At 45.9% G+C, this 15591-nt stretch overlaps 1 protein-coding gene across 1 annotated transcript in view; it reads left to right on the top strand.

The window, feature by feature from the left end:
• Window positions 1-15591, top strand: part of GRM4 (glutamate metabotropic receptor 4) — a 378281-nt gene that overhangs the window by 243181 nt on the left and 119509 nt on the right. The window contains exons 4-5 of the mRNA XM_084851663.1: window positions 1515-1669; window positions 10839-10979. Coding sequence (XP_084707789.1) covers window positions 1515-1669; window positions 10839-10979 — 296 coding nt within the window. The remainder of the gene's footprint in view (window positions 1-1514; window positions 1670-10838; window positions 10980-15591) is intronic.

Here is a 15591-nt window from a genome sequence, read left to right as displayed (position 1 = left end):
GGGTTCCACAGGGCTCTATTTTATCCCCCATGCTGTTTAACATCTACATGAAACCGCTGGGGGAGGTTATCCAGAGGTGTGGGCTGAGGTGCCATCAATATGCGGATGACACCCAGCTCTACCTCTCTTTCTCATCAAAACCAGGTGAGGCAGTGGCTGTTCTGAATCAGTGCCTGGGCACGGTAATGGACTGGATGAGGGCCAATAAACTGAAACTCAATCCAGACAAGATGGAGGTACTGTTAGTGGGTGGTTTGTCTGCCCGGCTAGGTGATATTCAACCTGTTCTGGAGGGGGTTGCACTCCCCCTAAAGGATCAGGTTCATAGTTTGGGGGTGCTCTTGGATCCAGAACTGTCACTTGAGGCACAGGTGAACTCAGTGGCACGGAGCACTTTTTATCAGCTTAGGCTGGTATACCAACTATGCCCTTATTGGGAGAGAGGTAGCCTAGCTACGTGGGGCTGCCTTTGAAAACGGTCCGGAAACTTCAGCTGGTCCAAAATAGGGCAGCAAGATTGTTAACAGGGACTGGCCTGCGAGCTCATATTACACCAGTACTTTTCCAGCTGCACTGGCTGCCCATTTCTGGGCCCGATTCAAAGTGCTGGTGTTAACATTCAAAGCCCTTAACAGCTTGGGGCCAGGTTACCTGAAGGATCGCCTCCTCCCATATGTGCCTGCCCGAACCTTAAGATCATCGTCAGCGGCCCTTCTCCGTGAGCCCCTGCCAAAGGAAGTGAGGTGGGTGGCTACTAGGAGGAGGGCTTTTTCTGCTGTGGCACCCCGGCTCTGGGATGAGTTCCCTAGTGAGGTTCGCCTGGCATCTACATTGTATTCCTTTCGGCGCCAGGTGAAGACCTTTTTATTTTCCCAGGCATTTTAGCATTTTAGTTTCTAAATTTTTATCTTTGCTGTTTTAAATCTGTATTTTAAACTCCTGCACTGCTGCTAGGTTTTATTGTGGTTGTATTGTTATATTGTGGTTTTAATGTTCTATATATTTTAAATTGTTTTATTGTGTGTTGTTTGGTTTTAATTTTTGTGAACTGCCCAGAGAGCTTCGGCTATTGGGCAGTATAGAAATGAAATAATAAATAAATAAATAAATAAATGCAGGTGGGGGACCACTACATATCCAAGCTGTGAGACATGGCCTGTATAGAGGCACCATGAGTGTGCTAAGTAGGTTCCTCAGTTTGTTTGGAAGATATGTCATGGCTACTTAAAACTTAAAGCATAATCTTGGTTTTGGTTTTCATCTGTATCCATCTATATAAAGCTCTAGGGAGGAAAGGACGTGGCAAATTAATGAATATGCTGTGCTATGAATATTGGAAATTGGATGGGATGCTTTCTGGGTGTGATTGCACATGGCAAGTGATTCCTCCTCACAGTGAATGTGGCATGTACAATGTGAGCACTGTCTTTCCCTGCCATTGTGGTGCCTAACTTAATCTGAATATAAATGCCATGCTGATTCCATAAACTGGTGCTTTGTTGTTTTCTCTTCAGGAATGTGCTGATGGCAGCAAAAAAGGCCAATCAGACTGGACACTTCATCTGGATGGGCTCTGACAGCTGGGGTTCCAAAATTGCCCCAGTGAGAGATCTTGAAGAGGTGGCTGAGGGATCAGTCACCATCTTGCCTAAGAGGGCATCTGTTAGAGGTATGTTTACAACAATGCCAACTTTCTGATTTGTGCAGTTTTGAAGCATGCGGCAAGGAGTAGAAATTTGCTATCATTGCCCTTAGGGTGTACAGACATTGTTTTTGGACTCTTAGAAGCCCCTTCATGTGTTAATCATGTGCAAGGTGATTGATGCAGTTACCAGGCAGTGGGGCTATGCAGCTGGCTTCACCCCATCATTGCATCCCTGGCCCTATCTCCTAGATATCAATGCATTGATGGGAACATCTGCACTGCTGAAGCTCATACATGAGCAGCACATAGGTTTCCACATGATTGGACCTCCTGATTGCACAGATGCCTTGATCACGTGGAAGCCTGCTTAAGTGTTCTAAGGCTTAAGGTAGGAAGACTTCAGGGTTGCAGGATCTGCTTAAGTTTTTGCTAGAATCCCAAGGTCCATCAACCCAAGCTGGGGAAAAATAGTGACTCAAGGGGCTGGATAGTGTACACCTAGAATTAAAGAACAGAGTACCTCTGAGCATGTACTCTGCCCAGGGGTTTGTGTTCAGTACCAGAACTGAACTCATAGACATTTCATACAAAAATGCAATCCTGATTCCTTCCAAAGCATTCTTTGTTTCAGCAGCCAAGTTCAGTAAAAAGAACAACAATGTTTAGTTAAATTTATTTATTTATGTATTTACAGTATTTATTTATTTATTACGTTTCTATACCGCCCCATAGCCGAAGCTCTCTGGGTGGGTTACAAAAGTTAAAACGTTAAAACACAATATACAGTGTTTAAAAACTTGTTGTTGCTATTGTTACACTTGGGAATCAGAAACCCTTGCTGAACATGCCAATAGATGCTGACCTACTTTCTGCTCACCCCTGTTCTAAGCTATGGTCCCTATTGGGGAGAACAGGGTGGAACAAATTTCTGATACACTGGACCACACAAAGACACTTCTTTGTGCTAACATACATGAGGACACATACATAAACACACATATGCCGTTTAGAAAATTCTTCCCTAACAACCCAGTAATTATTGTGATACCTTTAGTGATGGATCCCGGCTGAAATGGTTGAAAGGTCAGCAAATGAAGCCAGTATCAGGTCTGTTGCTGTAAATTGTAGGTGATGGTGTCAGAGCTTTTCAGTAAATTATATGATTCCCTTATTGTAGGTGGGAAGCTCTTGTGCATTAGCTGAGGATATCTTTGGAGAGGCTGATAAATGCACAATTAACCATTTCTCAACCCTGAGGCAGGAAGTCTGATGTATCTCTTCTTGACATGCCCAGTTGATAATGCTTTAGTGCCCTTACTGGGCAACTTTAAATTAGTGTTGCTTGATTAAAAATGCAAAAGAAGTCCAAACACACTGCCAGTCATTGTCTTCCAAAGACTCACCTGAGTCATTCTCCCATGCCTGCACATAGGATGACTTGTCATCCAGTAATGGCATTTGAAGGATTTTATAAATAGATTATATTAAACCTTTATTTGAAGTAACAGCAGCTTCTATAAAATAGAATCAAAAGAAGTTGACACTTTTCTGCCTTCCTAATGTGATTCAGCCTAAGAAAGTGATGCAATTGCACATACTGATAAATTTCCTGAATTTTGCACAAATTAACACCAGAGGAAATGCACAAATCCCCCCCCCAAATGCACAAATCCCCCCTAAAAAGTTAAAAGGTGTCCCCAACCAGTCGTGTCCTACTCTAGGGTGCGGTGCTCATCCCCGTTAGAGCCAGCGCTGTCCGAAGACGCTTCCGTGGTCATGTGGCCGGCATGACTGAACACCGAGGTGCACGGAACGCTGTTACCTTTCCCGCCGAGGCGGTACCTATTTATCTACTTGCAATTTCTTGCTTTCAAACTGCTAGGTTGGCAGAAGCTGGGACTGAAGACGGGAGCTCACTCCGTCACGCGGCACTCGGGTCTCGAACTGCTGACCTGCCGACCTTCCAGTCTGCAGTTCAGCGTCTTAACCACTGAGCCACCGCGGCCCTTCCACAAATCCCCCCTCCCAATGTACAAATCTCGCCAAAATGAACATTTTCCTCCTTTAGCCTATGGGGGAAATGTACATTTTTGGCTGTTGTTGTTTTTTTTAATACCTATTTTTCTACAACGACATTGGTGCAAAATTCCAGAAAGTAAAAAGAAAATCTGGTCTGAAAGACTGCAGAATCCATGTGATTTAGGAAAAGCCAGTCCGCTGCGGAATCTGCAGGTTGTATTCATAGAAACCTGAACTCATTTGATTCTGTTGTGGATTTCTCTAACATCTCTAGTCTCAGTTCATGGTCAAAGGACACATAAAATGCAGCTATGTGCTGAAGATAAGTAGTCCGGGATCTAGTCAGTGCCCAGATAGGTGACATCTGGGAACCTTGTACACTGTCTTGAGTTCTGTCATGGAAGAAAGCCAGGTTATAAATGTACTAGATAACAAAGATATAAACAAAGCACTGATCACACAGATTACAGATATTGCTACTGCAGTACCCTTTGCTGCATTTCCTTTCTGTGTTGCAATTAACTCTTTGTTGAAGGTTTTGTTACTTTGCTTTTGGTTTGTTCCTCAATGTCCCAATGCCATTCTTCATACATTTTTCATACTTACGCATTTTCTCCTTTCATGTCTGTAGGCTGCTTTTGGTGCTAGATTTGCAGAAGAGTGAGGCTCCCATCCCAGCACTTAGATAAATGGGTCACAGTTTCAGAAGAGCCTTCCACTGCCATTTGGCAGATGTGTCCCCACTATTACTAGGCATCAATCTGCCCCCTCTTTTTTGTTTGGCTGATAATTAAAAATCCTTTTCCAGATTTTCTACAAGTGTGTTATTTTGCTTGGAATAGTTTTCCCTTCTTGTTTTAAGGTATTAACTGAAAGCAGCCATGGAATTTGTGTGGCGGAAATCACAACCATCAGTTTGGTATATATTATATGGTGTGTATGCTTTAGAGATGGCCATGTTTTGCTTGGTGTCCTTACAACACCTTGGGCATTTTTTCTAAGCTTCTTCAAAGGTCAGCTCCTTCTACAGAACAGTGTTCAAATATCACCTGGATATCTTCATTGATTCTGAACCTGTCAGTGGGCACAGTCCACCAAGAAATTATCCTGTGCAAATCTCATTGAAACAATGGGAGCATTGTCAGATATTCTACGTCCTTTGCAAAGATGCATCGCATAGGGATGCATGAAGATTCAGATCTATGCAAATTCCTATATGAAATGAGCTGTTCCGCATCTCCTGGACTAATGTGCAGGTTGCAACTTATGTATCCATGGGACACAGTACTCTGCAGCTTAAATGTAACAAAATACCAATTGAAGTATGAATATTAATATTTTTTAATGGAGATTAATGTACAGATATGAACTTGAGCATACTCCGAGAGAGAGCGGAGGACAGGAGGGCCTGGCGTGCTATGGTCCATGGGGTCACGAAGAGTTGGACACAACTTAATGACTGAACAACAACAATGTACAAATGGAAGGGAAGGGAATTATGGGTAAAAACATGCACAAGTGACACAGCCCAGAAAGAGACACATTTGTACATCTCTAGTTTCACATGCTTCCCCCCACTCCAGTTTTAACCGCCTGTGCCTTGTCAGTATTGTTTTCTAGCACATCATATTATCCCATGCCCATAGTCCTTCCAGTGTTCCTTGTCAATCTTTCTCACTTTGCCTATCTAAATATTTGTCAAGCCGCTGACTTCTTTGGATCTGTGAGGGATGGATGTAACTGGCATTAACTGCATAATGCCCTAACAGCATTCTGAAATTCTCATGCTGACCCACAGAGCAGGGATGTGGAATGTGCAGCCCTCTAGATGTTGTTTGACTGCAATTCCCATCATCCTTCACCATTGGCAATGCTGGCTAAGGCTGATGGGAGTTGCAGCCCAACAACATCAGGGGGCCCACATGTTTCCCACCCCTGTCTAGGAGTGTGGGAATAAGCAAAACCCGAGTTCAACTAAGTTCTCCAAATTCTGTCTCAGAGTCTGTATCAGATTGTGAGCTTCGTTTTTCCTTTTCACATGAAAATCCATGCATATTTTCATGTATATTTTTCCAAAAGAACACAGCAATTGTGCACAGCATTTAAATGTACACATTTTCCTCCCATTGATTAACATGTATTTGTGTGCATTTTTCAAAAGTATGTGTTTTTTCATGCACATTTTTCAAATGTATGCATACTGTTGGGTGCATTTTTTTGGTCTTCAAATCACATTGCCAGCTTGGAAATGTATGGATTTCGACCACAGATTGCATCCAAGTCCATGTTTGGTTGAGAAGGTTCTTATTGGGTAAATCCCGATAAAAAACAAACTGAAACAAATTTCTCATAAAACCCTACCCCTTCCATAAAAGTAAGTCTTCCAGGTCAAGCTTCATCTTTGTTTCTCATGTCAACCAGTTTCTAACATTGCCTGTTCACTAGGGGTGTACGAAATCCCGCTTACCTGGCTCTGCTGGGTTCTGCTGGGGGGGAGGTGCTCCATCCCTCCCCCCGGAATCCTTGATGGGGGGGGAGGCACTCCGTGCCCCCCCCCCGGAATCCTGGCTGGCCGGCTCCGCTCCGCGGCCAAGCCGCGGAGCCGCCAGCTGGCTCTGGCCGCCCACAGCCAGACATCTGGCTGCTGGGCAGCCCTGCAGGGACGCAAATGGCAGCTGTCATAGCCACCATCATTTGCGTCCCTTTCTTTCACCATGATAGGCTACGTAAAAATTTACGTAGCCTATCACGGTGTGGGGAAAACCCCAGTGTACGCAAATGGCGGTAGCCGCTGCAATTGCGTACGCTGGGTCCCCCCCCCCCGCCGTGATAGGCTACGTAAATATTTATGTAGCCTATCACGGCCTCCACAGGGATGCAAATGGTGTCCCTGCATTAGTTGTGATAGGCTACATAAGTATTTACGTAGCCTATCACGGCTGAAGAGGAACAAGCGAATGGCGGCTGCAGGACGGCTGCCATTTGCACACCAGCGCTGACAGGAGCAGGTAAGTGCTCCGTTTTGCAAGCCTTTCGCATGGTGGGGGCGGTGGGCACTTCGTCCCACATGCCTTTCGTGGGTTGGGGGGGCAGGGGCTTTGTTCCGCAACAGTTTTCGGGGGGCCGAATGCACTGGCATTCGGCCTCACTGAGATCCGTTGTGGAATTCTCTGACATCCCTACTGTTCACCAAGAAGAAAATATGCCCCTTGCTTGTAAAGAAAGCTGATTCAGCTGTGCCCTGTCATATCCATAAGCATCGCGTGTCTCTCTGCCTTTTATTAAAAAGGTTTGAAACCATTGAACTGATCTGCAGCAGCCAGGTGTCCTTTGAAAGCCCATGGACTTCCCAAATAGATAAGAGGAATTCAGTTTTACATAAACTGCTCACAGAATGCAAAATGAAAATTCTGTGAATTCAAAAGCCCCCGTAAGCTGCCTCAGGCAAGGGCTGACAGGTCTTGTTATGACATCAGAGGAAATAAGCCAAGGGCAGCCAGAGGCACTGCAACATATCTGGATGGCTCAGGGATGGAGAAACTCACCATTTCTTGCCCTGTGCACTGCTCACTGGCTGCCTGATGCTGCTCACGGCATGTGGCAAGCCCCTGGGTGGTCCACAGGTGGTCCCTTGTCAATCCGCCATTTAGCGAAAAAAATAGTGGCTCGACCTTTTTAATGAATGACCATTTATATAAATGGTGGCTGTAAAGCAGCCATTTATGTAACGTGTTGTGCAATGTTGTGTAAATGGCCACTGTATGGCCACCATTTATGTAAATGGTTATTTATGAAAAAGTCTGCTCTGGCATTTGTACTCAAAATGGCAGCTCGGCAAGGGATCTGCGGACTGGCATTCGTGGGGCTGAGCTGGCAAGAAATCGCAGAGCTTCGAGCCCCAACCTGATGCCTGCATCATCCCTAGGATGGCTAGTGCCCCTTGGATATAAAAGCAGGTTGGTCTGCAGAGAGACACAAAGGGTCAGAGCCACAGATGGCAAGAGTGCATTTGAGGTTTTCTGACCCCCACAGGCAATCATATTAATGAGTCCTTAGCTCGTCATTAATATGGTTTTTATCTACTTGACCAAAAGTGCATCTATGTCATAGCATTGTTCAACTTAGCTCACAGTCAAAGTTTCATTTGTAGAGGTGTCATTCATTAGAACGGAAAGAGCTGTCAAGTGCCCCGAGCCCATTAAAGAATCTATTCAATTAACAAGGCTATGCCAGACAGAACCCTAGAGGGAGAGATACAATGCCACCATCCTTCCTGTCTCTACCTTACCCCCCACTGACATCCACTTATACCAAGGAAATTAGGTTTGTGTTCTGCGTGACTAAAATATGCACGGTTAATTAAGCCTCTGCTATCGTGGGAACTAGCAAGAGATTGGCTCAAAGCAACTTAGCTTTGTGAAGTCAGAGGCCCATACCTACCACGTGCATTGGCTTCCCTTAAAAAGGGATGTTTTCCAGGTTGCCTATTACCTTTTGCTTGGCTGTCAACTGATTTCAGACTGTGAACTGCACACAGACCTGGATTTGGAAAGCTTGACTTGCTGTTTTACCTGAGATGGCATCTGCCTGAGGAACAAATGGAATTAGTACTTCTAAAATAAAACAATAAGCAACTAAGCTCAAACACTTGCTTTTTACATTTATACCAGTTTCAGATGAGGGTTACGTTAACAGTTATATTTTTACTTTCTCATTTGTCTGGGTCTGTCCCCCTCCCCAATTTCTTTAAAGATTAACTAATGCTGCATTTCATTTCATTTTATTACATTTATATCACACCTTTTCTCCAAGGAGGTCAAGGCAGTGTACATGGCTCTCCTCCCCCTTTTATCCTCACAACAACTCTGTGAGGTAAGTTTGGATGAGAGTTGGTGACTGGCCCAAGGTCACCCAGTAAGGTTCTTGGCTGTGTAGTGGTTTGGAGCCAGGTCTCCCCAGTGCTACTCCCACACTCTAACCCTTGCTGCACACCCTGGCACTCATTTTGTCCTGGGGTTTCAGAAGGTTTTGACCTATGCCTTTAAGAGTCTTGTGTAACTTTACTACTATTACAACATTACTTAGCTTTCTTCTCTCAATAATGCTGTGAGGGGGACTCACTGGGCAGAGGCTGGAATTAACTTGAGAAATGGGTATCTAAGATTCCTTACCAACCTGTTTACCCTGGTTTGGATCCAGCCCCATACCATCCTGTGGTATGTGATGGCACTGAAACAGTGAAAAACCCTGGTTTGAGAGCCCTCCTTCATTTCTTTCCAGTGCCCTCACAAGCTGTAGAGATGGTCTGTGGAGACACTGATGCCTTTGAAGAGCGCAGGTCCTTTCCCCACAGTCTTCTGTCTTTTTGCCTTCCAGTTTTCCTTCAGACTTAGGGGAATATCTCTGTGAAAAGTAGAAGGGAGAGAGGGTGATAACTTTTCCTAAGCTCTTGAAGCATTAAAGCCTGAAATTTGTTCCTATAGAGAGATTTTTCTTTCACATTCTGAATCTAACTCATTGATCATTGCCACATTTCCCCCTTTGGCACTGATTTGAGTTGATCCTGGAGGGTTTTGCTTTCCCCTGTAGACTGTGACTCAACTTCCTTTCTTGAGACATCTAAATGTATTCCTTGCCCTGGAGCACCTCTGGAATCATGCATTTCAGGTGTTCCAGTTATCTGTTTATGGAACATTAGAATCTGGTTGATGTAAACTGTTCAGGTGGGGCTCTGTGATATAGACTATCATGATTCAGTGCAGGGATTTGAGTTAGGCTTTCTCAATTTGGTACTGTTGTGATTCTGTATATAAAACAAAGGATGTTACAGAATGTCTTGATCAGACACTGCACAGTGGCCAGCATTTTATAACATTTATAAACACCCACACAAGGAATGGTTTGAAGGCCCATGACTAAATCTAAGTGGGTTTGGCCCTGAACAAAGCCTGGATAGAAGATCACCTTGGACACAAATGTAAACTGCTTCACATGTGTTGCAAACAAAACAAGCATTTCTCAGGATACAGCAACCATATTGCTAAGTGAGAATTGAGGGATTAACCTAGGAAATTGATTAACTAAAAAATGCTCATGTGAATCAGCCCACGTATATCTCACTGTAGATTTTTTTCCCCTCTTGATATTCCTGTCAAGAAAGCTAGATCCTCAAACCATTTTCATTTAGTTAGGTATCACCAAAAGATATCATCAAATGAATTGAGGCTCTGTTCTCAAAATTTTGTCCTTTAAACAACAACAACAATTAGCTGAATTTGACAAGCCTTTACTGGAGGTGTAATGCAGTCAATGCTTCTTTTATTCATATGTTTTGGAAATGCCCAATGGCTGCCTCCTTTTGGGAGGAAGTTATTGTATGGATAAACTTTGTATTGGAAAGCTCTTTAATGTACATCATTTACTGATGTAAATGTTCTTTTAAATTACTTACCTGCTTATTGGAATGTAACACATGGTCAGTGTAAATTAATTTTTTGTGCCCTTTTGGATGCTAAAAAACTGATACTGCAATAATGGAAGGGTAAAAGCTCACCGCCTGTAACACAATGGGCTGAAGACTTAACAACACTAGCAACTTTTGAAAGAGTGGTATATAGGCATAACTTGCAAATGGACTTATATGCAGATATTTGGTCTGCTTTCACTGAAGTTTATGTGTAATCTTCCCCTGCCCTTTTTCCCCTTGAATATTGTAATGTTAGAAACTGAGGATTTTGAACATGTCATTGTGTTTTTATTTTTATTTCATTCTTCTTTTTTAGGGTTTGTAATGTTTTCATTTTGGTTTGTTTTGTAAAAATTCACAATAAAAGATTAAAACAACAACAACAGAACAACATTTTCCCATTCTAGACAAATGGGCGATCAAATTGACAGTGCACGTTGTCTGAATCGCCATTCGAGCTATTTATCTTTGTGCTGGGTATACAATTGAAAGATTCCAAAGTTCCTCAGTATTCACTGAAGTCAACAAATAGCTTTTGAATTACTATTTCTGTTTCCATACACAATCGTCCTCTTTTTAACATGCAATTTCACTTGCTGAAAAGTCCCTTGCATCAAAAGTGGTAGATTTCCTTTGCTTTATGTGCAGCACATCCAATACGTTTTGACTCCAAGACCTCATGTTTCCATCATCTGTTTCTCTCATCAGGTTTTGATCGCTATTTCTCCAGTAGGACATTGGACAATAACCGTCGAAACATTTGGTTTGCTGAATTTTGGGAGGATAACTTCCACTGCAAGCTGAGCCGCCATGCTCTCAAGAAGGGAAGCGCCATCAAGAAATGTACAAGTAAGAGGCTGTGAGCTGGTGGGAGGGCCATGGGTGGGGTGGAGTATGGGAGAGGTGGAGCATGGGAGGGGTGGAGTAATCTGGCTGGGTTGTTGCAAGATTAAATTCCAAGGTTGTAACATAAGGAAGTCCATTGCCCAGTTGAGCTGTGGGCTGTGAACATCTTCCATGTTGGGGCTTACAGGCAGGCAATCTCCATTTTGATGGACAGGTGTTCTCATTAAGGATACTGGTTGCTTTTATCAACCAGGTATATGAACTGGATCCTCTGTGGGAATCACTGGGACTGTTTGATGGGTGGAGAGAACACACTATCACATCCTCCATATAGTATCAACATAATTCTACAGCCAACATAGTCTTTATATTCGTAGAGTGTGTGTGTGAGAGAGAGCCTTGGTGGCTAAGTTCAGGAGATAAGGTAACAGTCTGAAGCAAAGCAGGCTGGGATAAAGATGGGGCTGGGATGAAAATGCATTGAGCTGAGCTATGAAGAAGGATGGCCCTCAATGGTTTGAATCTCATTTTGCCATGAATTCACTAGGCAAGCTACTTTCTCTCAAGCTTAGCCTCCCCTCCATGCAGTTTGGAGATGATAATAATGCTGACCTACCTTACAGGTATGCAGTAAAGGCTACAAAATAACATATATGAGAAGCTCTTTGAACATTTATTTTATTTATTTATTTATTTATTATTAAATTTATTAATCGCCCATCTGGCTGGTCACCCAGCCACACTGGGCGATGTACAACATACAATAAAAACAGAGAGCTTTGGCTATTGGGCGGTATAGAAATGAAATAAATAAATAGATAAATAAATAAATAAAACAGTTTAAAACAATAAAATTCTACAATAAAAACATTTTCTAAAATACCCTAACCCACCCCAAATGCCTGCCTGAACAACAACGTTTTTAATGCACGACGGAAGCTCATTAAAGAGGGGGCATGACGGAGTTCCCTAGGGAGGGAGTTCCACAGAGTGGGGGACACCACAGAAAAGGCCCTCTCCCTCGTTCCCACCAGTCTAGCTGTCCTGGCTGATGGGACAGAGAGAAGGCCATCCGAGGCTGATCTTGTTAAGCAGCCTGTCTGGTGCTGCTGGAGGCACTCCTTAAGAGAGGCTGGGCCGGAACCATATAGGGTTTTAAAGGTCAAAACCAACACCTTGAATTTGGCCTGGAAAACAACTGGTAACCAGTGCAACTCCTTCAGCACTGGAGTGATGTGATCTCGCCGGCGGCTGCCTTTAATCAGGTGAGCCGCTGCGTTCTGTATCAGCTGCAGCTTCCGAACCGTCTTCAAGGGTAACCCCACGTAGAGCGCATTACAGTAGTCTAAATGAGAGGAGACCAGGGCATGTACTACTGATGGGAGCAGATGGTCGGGAAGGAAGGGGCGCAGCCGCCGTATCAGATGGAGTTGATACAGCGCTGTCCGGCTCACAGCTGACACCTGAGCCTCCATGGACAGCTGGGAGTCCAAAATGGCCCCAGGCTGCGGACCTGGTCTTTCAAGGGTAGCCGTACCCCATTCAACACCAGGTCAACATCCCCCAGCCTCATCTTGTCTCCCACCAAAAGTACCTCGGTCTTCTCAGTCTTCAGCTTCAGCCTATTCCTCCCCATCCAGCCACTCACCGTCTCCAGACATTTGGACAGGGATTCTACGGCCAACCTTGGTGAAGATTTAAACGAGAGGTAGAGCTGCGTGTCATCCGCATATTGATGACACTGCACCCCAAACCTCCTGATGATAGCCCCCAGTGGCTTCACATAGATGTTAAATAGCATCGGGGAGAGGATGGAACCCTGTGGAACCCCACAAGTAAGTGGCCATGGGTCCGAAACCTCCTGTCCCAGTGCTACCCTCTGGTACCTGCCGGAGAGGAAGGACCAGAACCACCACAATACGGTGTCCCCAATGCCCAACCCCTCCAGGCGGTCCAGGAGGATATCGTGGTCAACGGTATCGAAAGCCACTGAGAGGTCGAGGAGAACAAGGAAGGAGCATTCACCCCTATCCAGAGCCCTCCTCATATCATCTACCAAGGCGACCAAGGCCGTTTCTGTCCCATGCCCAGGCCTGAAGCCTGACTGAAATGGGTCTAGATAATCAGTTTCTTCCAAGTGTGCCTTCAACTGCACCGCCACCACCCGCTCAATCACCTTGCCCAAAAATGGCAGATTTGAGACTGGGCGAAAGTTGTTCAAAACTTGAGGATCCAAGGAGGGCTTCTTTAAGAGTGGTCTTATCACTGCCTCCTTGAGGGCTGATGGCATCACTCCCTCGTCAAGGGAGGCGTTCACCACCGCCTTGATCCCCTCACCCAGTCTCTCTCTGCAGCTCATAATGAGCCAAGATGGGCAAGGATCAAGTAAGCAGGTGGTCGGCCGTACCGATGAAAGCACCTTGTCCACTTCATCAGGAGGAAGAAGCTGGAACCGATCCCACAAAACCGGTTTGCCACAGGCCACCTCTTGCTCACTAACTGTATCCACAGTGTGCAGAGTAACACACCTAATCTGATCAATTTTATCTGCAAAGTGCCTTGCCAAGGCCTCACAGGAGGCCTTAGAATGCTCCAGTGGTTCTGGAGCCACAGGACCGACCAGGCTCCGGACCACTTGGAATAGCCTCCTGGGACAGCACTCTGCAGACGCGATGGAGGCAGCATAATATTCCTTTTTTGCTGCCTTCACCGCCATGTGATAGGCTGAAGATACAGCTCTAGCCCATGTCTGATCGTCTTTGGAGTGAGACTTCCGCCACCGGCCGTCTCACCTCCTGTTTCAGACCTCGTAACCGTGGATTGAACCATGGTGCAGTCCGAGCCCTGTTCAGGGGGAGAGGGCGTTTCGGAGCCACCTGATCTAATGCCCCAGTGATTGTGGCATTCCAGCCACCCACCAGGGTCTCGACCGAGTGGCCGTTGGCATGCCCCAGAGAATCCCCAAGCGTGTTCAGGAATCCATTCGGATCCATAAGACGCCTGGGGCGGACCATTTTAATGGGTCCTCCACCCCTGCGGAGGGGTTGTGGAACCGAGAAGTCCAACATCACCAGATAGTGATCTGACCATGACAAGGGGGTGGTGGATATACCCCCGACTTTCAGATCACTCCCCACTTCTCCAGAAACAAACACAAGGTCTAGTGCATGACCGGCTACATGGGTGGGCCCAGTTAGAATATGGTGCAGCTCCCAGGAGGCCATGGTCTCCATGAAGTCCCGAGGTGCTCCTGTGAGGATGGCCTCCGAATGTACGTTGAAGTCCCCCAACATCAGTAAGTTAGGGGACTGTACACGCACATCAGAGACCACCTCAAGCACCTCGGCCAGGGAGTCAGTCGTGCAGCAGGGTGGACGGTACACGAGCAGAATCCCCAGACTGCCCTTCGGGCCTAACCTCCAGTACATGCACTCAGCAACCTTGGTCTCCCGGAGAGGGGGTCTGGTGAAGACCAAGGACTCTCGGTAGATAACAGCCACTCCCCCTCCCCGATCCCCAGCCCTCGGCTGCTGTGCATACGAAAATCCAGCTGGACACATGGCTGCAAGGGTTGGAGCAGCAGCCTCGGCCAGCCAGGTCTCCGTAATACATGCCAGGTCTGCACCCTCATCCAGGATCATGTCATGGATGAGGGAGGTTTTCTGGGTAACAGACCTGGCATTGCAGAGCAGCAAACGAAGGCCAGAAGATGGGGTCACGCCTCCCCCAGCCATCCTTTGGCTCTGGACAGGCCCGGAGCAGGGGACAGATACTACACATCTCCCCCTTGTTCCCCTTACCTGGCATGGCCTGCCCCTAGCGCTCCGCCAGCGCCTGCCGCCCAGCCTCGGTATGTTCTGGCCCCCAACACTCCCCCCACTGCCTCCATCAGGTGGACACATGCCCCCTCGCTCCCGCCTATCAGGCAGGCTACCCACCCCTAAAACCACAACAAAATCCCCCAGGAAAAAGAAAACACACACACACACACACACTTGAAGGTACCATATACATTGTTGTTGTTATTAACTGAGATGACTTTTTTTATGACAGGAAAAGGAGCTGACCAGGAGTGGCAGAATCTATTCTAGGGCAAGGATTTATCGGGAGGCTGATTGATCTGATTCCCCAAACTTGGAGGGGTTGGATCCTCTGGAATTGGAGTCAGATCAAGCAGCCTCCTGATACATCTCTGTTATCTAAGACAGAAGTCTTTTGTATCAGTGGGAGTCAAGGGCAGGAGTGTATGAACATGTTTGTCAGAGAACAAGGCTGAGGTGGCTGTGTGGGTCTTGTCTAACACATGGGAGGTTCTATTGGCCAAAAACCTCTCCCAGACCTGCTTATGAGCAGTGATAGTGGAACAGGAGCATTGTTTTAGACCTCCCCTGCCATCAGGCAGGCTGAAGCAGTCTCCTCAAGCAGCAGATTCTGGGAGGTCGCAGTGAGAAGCTGGAGGAGAAACCTGTGTGCCATGTGGCCTGCTCTGCTCCCTCCTAAGTTTCCTTGCTGTCTTCAAGTGCAGTGGAGAAAGTTGTCCCATCCTCAGTGCTGAAGACAGATTCATTGCTGGGTGACCGGCCAGATGGGTGATTAATAAATTTAATAAATAAAA

This window comes from Heloderma suspectum, chromosome 4, assembly GCF_057233095.1.
Source record: "Heloderma suspectum isolate Gila_16-S chromosome 4, 16-S_ref, whole genome shotgun sequence".
Classification (NCBI taxonomy): Eukaryota; Metazoa; Chordata; class Lepidosauria; order Squamata; family Helodermatidae; genus Heloderma; species Heloderma suspectum.
Note: the sequence above shows the minus strand (reverse complement) of the source record. Positions and strands in the feature narration are given on the sequence as shown.